Here is a 9,182-nt window from a genome sequence, read left to right as displayed (position 1 = left end):
CACCAGGATGCTTGGCAGCATTCCGGATTCGTCCGGGTCAGTTTACTCGCATTTCGAATAATTTCTTTTTCGATCCGGTCAAAGACAGACTATCTATTCCGGGACTTAGGAATTCATAAGAAATTAGTTTCTCGCAGTCTGACTCTAAGAATCGAACCCAAAAACACAAACTCTCCCCGTGGCATGTACAGAAGCCAAATTTTATATGATTGTGACTGTGTGAATAATGCAACGACCTTCCCCATCATTGAGTCATTGGCGAAGAGGATGCCACAATTCATTCATTCATTCATTCATACGACAATCAATCAATTGGAACGTCCCTTTATGTAGCTAGGCTTTCCAGTAGCTACTACAAAGTGCATGGATATAATACCGTATTTCCCAAGTAGTTATTTTTATCCATTTTAACATGAGACTCAAAAACTCTTTGGTGCCAAAAATCGTGGAGGCCGGTTTGAGTCCACTCAGGCTATCTTATCTTATTAAGAATGATCGCCGAATGATTGTTGGAGCTCTTTCAAATTGCAGTAATTTTGGTACAAACTTTGCTGATGTTGCTTCATAATTAATTGGTGGTTTGAGAATCATTACTTTGTCTCAGTTTCTATCATTTTCATGCTAATCAAATTCTTATTAATAAGTAAAGTAAGACTCTCCCTTTTTTATTATTCTCCGCCGTTCTCTTGGTAATAAAGCGGGTAGTTAAATGAACCCATATAATACTTCGAAAGAATATGAATTCTTCCAACACAAACTCACAACGACATGGCCCATCTTAATAAGAATCGAACTCAGAACTCACAAATCGATACATCTAAACCGGACCACTAAAGAGAATCTAGTTACCGCACGACTGTTGGCAAATGAATACAAAAACCAGCAAGTAGTTATGCTGCGTGTGACAGAATTCTTCAGAGTATTATTGGTGCTGAAGATTAAAGTTCTTAAACCCCCCATCTAAGGAAAAGGAGATGAAGTTGATAAACAATATCATTAATTGGTACTGTTTTGTGCTTCCTTAATTAGGGCGCAAAAAGTGTGTTTCCTACTCTAATGATGATTTAATTAAATACTAATAATCTAAAAGTAAGCCATAAAACAGGACAAAAACAAACAAAAAAGGGGTGTTCCCTCTAAATATCAAAGCCTTTATTTACAAGGATGACTTTGGAGAATCCTGTAAAAAATAATTTGTGGTAGATTTTCTTAGTTGGCAAAGAAATTAAGATAAACCTCATTCCTCTCCCTTGGGATCTGAGATTCAAACAAGATAGGCTTATTAAGCACCAGTGAGGTTGAATAACAATATTTAAAAAGTGGGTCATATAACTTACCCAAATTTTTTTTAAAAAAAGCACTAGCAAGGGGTCACTAAACAAGAAAAAAAACACCGCCACGTGATGCCCCAAACACCCCGTATCATCATATTCATGTGGAGTTTATGACTAACTGTATTAACTCCACATAAATGTATAGTGGTGGACCCAAAACAATGAAATAACACTCTAAATAATGAAATAACAATGTATAGAGTCGAGGCCAGTCTATACAGAACTTTGTTCTGCCTTCAATTGAGACCCCAAGAAGTGGGCAATGGGATTGGTTTCCCAGGATTAATCTAGATACGCACAAGCTAGCCCGAAAACTTGAGTTATAAAAAAAACAAAGAGGGTCATAAAAAAAGTAGGACCTAACAAGTGGAACTCGTATAGCAAATACAACAAACTAATTAAACAAGGGAAACAACAACACAGTTTACATTCGCAACAAGGGATTCAATTTGAAACTTAAATAAACTAAAGGGAACAACATGTACAACTGTATCCCTCCCCCCCTTGAGGTATGCGAAGTAGTAATTTGTTTATTTCTTTGACTGTATCTGGAGTTTGAACAAAGCTTAATTTGGAGGAACCCCCATGTGAGTTAACAAAGATAATCCAGAGATTAGCCCAATAAGCCTGAGTTCTTGAATTTTTTTGATGGAGTTAAAGCTTCTGATTTCCTTCTTGGAGCTAGGATTTTTTCAGAATTTTCTCATTTGAGTTTTATTTTGATTAGCCCCATACGTGTTACGCTTGACATATCGTCGCGTCATTAAAACTAGTTTGTAGCTGATCCAAGTCATGAAAACGATATCTATTCACATAAAATTGACCGAACCGAAATTTTCTTTTGTTTGATTTATTTACTTGTTTTTTTGACCCTTTTTAATAAGTAAAATAGAGTCATTATCCCTTAAGGTTGTTTTTTTCTTTCTTTCTCAAACTTCAAAATTAGGAGTCAAAATCTTTTGAAGAGTTGTGTTCTCCTATATAATTAAGCTAATTAATTTCCTAACATAAGCCAGTGGGGTAATTTCTTTTTCTGTTCCTAATAGAGGACCACAAGTTTAAAATTATGTCACCAAGGCCCATAAAATAACACATGTTAAATTGCTAACCCACGAATTCAGCCGTACTGGTTACCGTAATGACAAAAAGAAAATGCCAAGTTGTGAGGTAAGGGCTCCGAATAAATAAATCTTGGAAACAGAGCAATATATTACTTTTATAGTTTCATGCATGCAAAGGCACACCCCCCTATTTTTCTAAATTTTCTTTTCGAGGTATAGATTTTAAAATATGTATCACATCCTTGGTGGAGAGCATGATTGATTCACCTTGTCCACAACAAGAAGACAATATCTTTATTTTCCAAAATATAAAACAACCAACAAGAGCGAATTGCACTATCCGTCCTTGTAGATTTAGTACAATTTCATTCCCTTTCCCGTTGTTCTAAGCTCATCACTTCAAACCTACAATTTAGTTTCGGTGGTTAGTATTTCAACAAAAATGCTAGAGGGACCGAATTCGGACCGACGGCCGCCGGCGGGCCGTCTCCGGCCACCGGACGGCCGATCCGAGCCGTCCAAAAATTCTAAAAAAAAAAACCGAGGGGCCCCACGCGGGAATCAACGTCATCCGAGGTGTGTAGGGTGCTTGATCGGAGCACCCCTTTTCGTGTGTATATGTATAAATATACATATACACACGAAAAGGGGTGCTCCGATCAAGCACCCTACACACCTCGGATGACGTTGATTCCCGCGTGGGGCCCCTCGGTTTTTTTTTTTAGAATTTTTGGACGGCTCGGATCGGCCGTCCGGTGGCCGGAGACGGCCCGCCGGCGGCCGTCGGTCCGAATTCGGTCCCCCAATTTCGGTCCCTGTAGCAACACTCGTATTTCAAATGGAAAAAAGCACTTGCAACTCACACCATCAATTTTCACGGTGCTTTGTGCTTTTCACTGCGTTTTTTGCCCAAGATTGAGAACTGATACTTGCACAAGTGATTCTATGTTTTTACTCGTTTTCCCATTTGTTAACAAATGACGAACTAAAGGTATTGAAATGAAAGTGGAAAGTTCAGACGGGCGAAAATGACACTACATGTACCAAACTCAAACCTCAATAAAATTACAAGGACCAAAGGCGTAGATTATCATAAATACATGGTCCAGTCCTAGAATCAATTTTTAATTTGGTCAAGGGGTTGAGAGGAGGCATCTATTTTAAGATGGTCCACTGTGATTTATAATTATTTTCATGAATTTTCCCTCCCATTCTCTGTACTTGGTCCTCATTTTATGGGCTCACTACCATTTTTTACCTTTTAGTTTATTTGTTTGAGTATGTGCCCACTTTGGTTCTAGAGAAGGCATGCTTGTGTGTTGCAGGGTATCCAAGCAAATTCGCTTTTCCACATGCTCTTGCATGAATTCTCACACTCACAAAAAATAATCGAAAAAATTGAGGGACCGCGAAAACAAGTTTAGATACCATAAAACTAATGTAAAACGCGTCAGTTTTGATTCATAATGGTACTTCCAAGTAATAATGTCCAAGACCACGCTTTTTTTCTCCCCCAAAATGAGACCGGGTGAAGTAGGAACGGTACAAGTTCAGCCCGGTTAAACTTGACGATGAACATATAGAACGTTCGTGGCAAAAGTCAAATTAATGTTTTTTTTGGGTGCTTCGGAATATAAAAACCCAAATTGATCTGCCATTTGCGTTCACGTAGTTGGACTAGATTCGTCTTTACTAAATTAAAAGCGCCGCTGGAATTTTAACAAATCCTTTTCAATTCGTCCCTCTCCATTTTTCCACATGTACCCCTTTGTAGCCCACCTAATTAATGTTGTACCAGTCTCTCCCTAGGTGCACCAAAACCAAACCATGGAACTCTATGGTTTTTCCAGTACTATTCAGCAGTTAGGGAAAAATCTCCTGCAAAAACTGCTAATGTCACCCCCTGGACAGTATGAATCTGTTGTGATTTGTTGTCAAATAGTAACAGCTCCTTCTCCCTTCAAAAACTATTGACCCTGAATTAAAATCCTTAATCTACCGATGTTTATGTTCGTTAAAAGGATAGCAGAAATATGGACATGAGAAAACAAATAAGTGTTTGTTTTATGAGATCGCATATTTGAATCCCACGGAGACTTAAACATTCGAAACCTTGGCGCCACTAAGAATTAGTCGATATGCACGCAAGCTGGCCCAGACAAGAAAATGAATAGTAAATATGTGAAGAAATGAAGGAAGTACATGAATTAACCCAAAGTAAAAGGCCAAAAGAACAACACCCTTCACTTGAGTCACAGATCACTGAGGCCACAGATCCAACAGCCTCTTTCAAGTACTACAGTATATCTGAATCCAATGTTCCCTTCCAATAGATCATAACTAAGCACATAAACAAGAAAACAAAACTCAAAGCTATTTATGTACAGCTTTACAACAAGGTTAACCAACCCTTTATGTGTAACAACATTTTATCAGGGACTAATTTTACATACATTCAACTGATTCTACAAATACAAAGGCAGCTTTTTATGACATTGTTGAAAGTAGTAAAAGGAGATGGGGGGGAAAATTTTGCCTTCTTCTTTCAAAGAAACTCTCCAGAAAATTACTTCAAATTTCCATCTACTACTTGCCAAGTTCAGTGTCTTCTTTTATGCTCATTTCCACCCCTCCTCCTTCTACTGCACAAAAACCACCACTTGAATCATCCGCTGCGATCGTGGACGTTGAATCGATCCCGGACCCCGCCTGGATCTCCTTGAACATTGCCATGACTTGAATCATTGTGGGTCGCCGGAAGGGCCGATCGTCCAAACAAGCACAAGCCACCTTCAAGTGTTGTAAAAGCTCAATTTCCAAAGTTGGGTCCTCTTTCATCAACACAGGGTCAAAAACATCACTGACCTTCAATTTGGCATGTTGCTTCACCCACCCCACAAGATTATTATCACCGAAATCAGCCGAATCAGTAGGTTGTTTTCCCGTTAACAACTCCAACAGAACCACCCCATAACTGTAAACATCACCTTTCGTCGAACACCTAAAGCTCTGATAGTATTCGGGTGGTACATAACCGGGCGTCCCAGCTAATGTACTGACACTCAAGTGAGTGTCCATTGCACTCATGAGCCTAGCCATTCCAAAATCCGAAACCCTAGCCTCCAAATTCTCATCAACCAACACATTGCTAGACTTCATGTCACGATGAATTATGTGCGGAATGCAATTGTGGTGGAGGAAAGCCAACCCCCTCGCGGCACCTATAGCGATTTTCCTCCGAGCACTCCAATTCAACTTGATCCCTATCTTCTTGCGATCGTGCAAAACATCCTCAAGGCTCCCATACTTCATGTACTCGTACACCAGAAGCCTTTCCTCTCCTACTTTGCAGTATCCAAGGAGGGGAACGAGATTCCGGTGCTTGATCTTCCCTATCGTTTCCATTTCTGCAGTGAATTCCCTATCCCCTTGTCCGCTTATATGAATTAGTTTCTTGATCGCCACAACGCTTCCGTCCTTCAACTGCGCTCTATAAACGTCCCCAAATCCGCCTGACCCAATAAGGGTATCGTTGTGGAACCCGTTTGTGGCCTCAAGCAGATCCGCGAAAGTGAGTTTCCGAAGAGGCTTTTCAAATGTGGATAGATTTATACTCAAAGCTTCACGCGCACCGGTTAGTTTCCACGCGGAACCATTCCCCGAATGGGAATTGTTTTCCAAATAAGCTTCAATGGCCTCTTCCTTCTTTCTCCTCCTTTTCCTTGTTTCAACAGCAACTATAATGAAACCAACGATGCAAAACAGGGCAAACAATAACCCCATAGCCACACTTCCGGCTAGCGACGCTTCTCTTCTGTGAGACTTCTGGTGCTGCCCGCTCGAATTTAAGCCAGAATTAGACCCACAATTCGGAAGTGGATACCCACAGAGCCCGGAATTATTCAAGAACCCAGAAGCGGGCATGGTATCTAACGGAGCCGATTGAGGAATCATCCCAGAGAGGTTGTTATTTGAAAGGTCAATGGCCCCAAGCAATGCAAGGCTAGTTAAAGACTGTGGGATCGACCCGTTTAGCATGTTATACGAAAGATCAACAATATCCACCATCTTCAACCCCTGAAGCTCCGGAGGGATTGGACCTGAAAGATCATTATGCCCCAAATTCAACACGGATAGATAGTACGTCGACCCGAGTTCCTTAGGAATGGAACCCTCCAAGAGATTGTACGATAGATCGAGCAGAATCAACGATCCGTTGTGGTTGAAAGTGGGCTGTGTGATTCCAGCATACACCCTAGTGAAATTGCAGGGGTGCCTTGTGGAAATCCTGCCCAGTTGGTCTAGCCTTATACCCCCAAACTCAAGCAAATTCCCAGCTCCATGGCATTCCTGACTCCCATCATTCCTGATATAGATATACCTCTTTCCTGTGAGTAACCCAACTGCTATATACCCAGATTGCTTGAATAGAGCAGGTGGGATAGTCCCATTCAGGAGATTGGTGTTGAGATCCAACCAAATCAGGCTCTGGCAATCCCCAAGCTCGGGCGGGATATTCCCAGTTATCGAGTTGTTCCCGAGTTTGAGGATAGCTAAATTCGACAACCCCCCGAACGAGGACGGGATTTCCCCAACCAACTTGTTGTTGGACAAGGAAATCCAGTTCAACTTGGTGCAATTGCTCAAACTAGCTGGGATTGTACCACTCAAGAAATTGAAATCAAGAATTAAGTTCTCCAGTGACTGGCAATACATCAGCTCCTGTGGGATTTCTCCTTCGAGCTGATTCAACCACAGCATCAAATCCTTCAGCTTGGACAAAGATCCCAAGCTTGATGGGATTGTACCGGTGAGGAAATTAAAGCTCAGATCAAGCGAAACTAATTGAGAACAATTGCTTAAACTCTCCGGTACCGGACCGGTCAAGTAATTGTTCTGAAGGTACAACACCATCAAGCTGTTACCAGGGTTTTGACAAATACTAGTAGGGACAGACCCGGTAAGGTTATTGGAACTCAAATCCAAAGTTTCCAAATTTGTCAAGTTTGAGAAAGAATCATCAGGCAGAGAACCAACAAAGTTGTTGACCGCTAACGAAATGTGCTTCAAATTCGACAGCTGGAAAAGGGTGTTGATTGATAACTCACCAGAAAAGTTGTTGTTGGAAATAACAAGAGATTCCAAATCAGAGCATTTACCCAAAGATTCAGGGACAGAGCCAGACAAATTGTTGAACGAGAGATCCAACTCCACCAGACTCGAGCACAAAGACCCAGTTATATTCTCCGTTAACTCGCCGTAAAAATTGTTGCCGGCGAGGTACAGGTACTGTATCCCCCCGCCGGAGAACGCCGGGAAGTCGCCGGAGAACAGGTTGTAGCTCAAGTTCAAGAAAGTGAGGCTCTTGCAGGAGGAGAGAGAACCAACTATTTCACCGGAAAACTTGTTGGTTGACAAATCGAGGTGTTGGAGTGAAGAACAGTTGGTAAACAAAGGAAGCTCAGCTGTGAAATTGTTGGCCGAGAGATCTAAGTACTCCAAAGACTTGCAATTTGTGACCGGAAATTGACCGGAGACTTTGTTTCCTTTAAAAGAAAAGTACTGGAGATTATCATAGCCGTTGGGGAGTAGCCAAGCGACGGCGTTTTGGCCGGAAATCTTGTTGTAGGAAAGATCCAGGGTGGTGAAGTTCAATCCCAATCCGTCGGAAAGGGCTTTGGGTGCGAGGTTGAAGTCGAAGAAGTTTTGAGAGAGGTTCAGAGAGGTCAGGCTAGAACAGGGGGAGAAGCTCTGTATATCAGAGATTGGACCGGAGAGAGAATTCTCAGCCAGATCTACTGAAATAAGGACAGAACTGCATTGGGTTTTGGATATTGAAGTGATTGAGCCAGAAAGATTCGAGCTTTTTAGAGAGAGAGACTCCAGGTTGGTGAGAGAGAGCAGGAGCGAGGAGACGGATGAGAAGTCGGTGCTAAGCTGGATAGAATCGAGGTTTACTGATGAGACTCTGGAGTTCGTGCAAGAAACTCCGGTGAAGTTGCAAGGGGAGTCGTTTTGGAGCCAATCTGGAAGTGGGTTTGGATTGGGGAGTGAGGATTTGAAGCTCAAGAGCTGTTGCGAGTCCTTGGAGAGGGAAGCAGAGGAGGAGGGGTTTAGAGAGAGAAAGAGGAGGAGGGAGAGGAGAGAGAGGAATCTGAGAGCGTTTGAGGTACTGTGAGTCACCGTCATCTTAGGAATTTGAGAGGCTAGTAGGCTTTTTTCTCTCTCTATATCTAGACTTTCATTTCAGCTCGACCATTGGAGATGATGATGAGAGAGAAGAAGGGAGATGATGATGAGAGAGAAGAAGAGCTAGCTCCAGTTTCTTGCAGAGAGGTAGAGAGAGAAAGAAAGTTGGATGCATGAACGTTTTTAGAGAGAGGGAAGGGGGGGGTGGTGAGGGAAAGGAGGTGAGTTTGGAGTCAAAAGAATGGGGTAAAGAAGGTAAGGAGGGTATATATTTGGGGGAAAATTATAGGGGGGATTGAATTTAAGAGCCATGGGATTGGACACAGCTGGTGCTCACATGCCATGTGACCCCTGATGGCCCATCTCTCTCTCTTATCTTGTACTCCATCTCTCTCTCTTGTTTTTTTTCATCAATAGTGTTCAGGTTAGTTTATATGTACATTAACTAATTTCTTCCCGAGTTTGATCAAAGACAAATTATTTAGACCGGAACTAGAAAATCTATAAAAGAAAATTACTTTCTTACGTCTAACCAAAAAAACGTAGTATATGAAGAGCAAACTCATCGACTAAACGAACTAATCATGGGGCTTTCTCT

At 41.6% G+C, this 9,182-nt stretch overlaps 1 protein-coding gene across 1 annotated transcript; it reads right to left on the bottom strand.

Moving 5' to 3' along the window:
- Positions 1–4,577: 4,577 nt before the first annotated feature.
- On the bottom strand, positions 4,578–8,853 carry LOC131298150 (systemin receptor SR160). Its single transcript, XM_058323469.1, has one exon. The coding sequence runs from the start codon at positions 8,582–8,584 to the stop codon at positions 4,982–4,984; it is 3,603 nt and encodes a 1,200-aa protein (XP_058179452.1). The 5' UTR covers positions 8,585–8,853; the 3' UTR covers positions 4,578–4,981.
- Between the last annotated feature and the right edge of the window lie 329 nt (positions 8,854–9,182).

The sequence above is a fragment of the Rhododendron vialii genome, chromosome 8a (genome assembly GCF_030253575.1).
Source record: "Rhododendron vialii isolate Sample 1 chromosome 8a, ASM3025357v1".
Classification (NCBI taxonomy): domain Eukaryota; kingdom Viridiplantae; phylum Streptophyta; class Magnoliopsida; order Ericales; family Ericaceae; genus Rhododendron; species Rhododendron vialii.
This window is presented reverse-complemented; position numbering and strand designations above follow the sequence as displayed.

Excerpts from the sequence above, each read along its gene's own strand:
- LOC131298150 (XM_058323469.1), bottom strand. The coding sequence starts at position 8,584 with ATGACGGTGACTCACAGTACCTCAAACGCTCTCAGATTCCTCTCTCTC.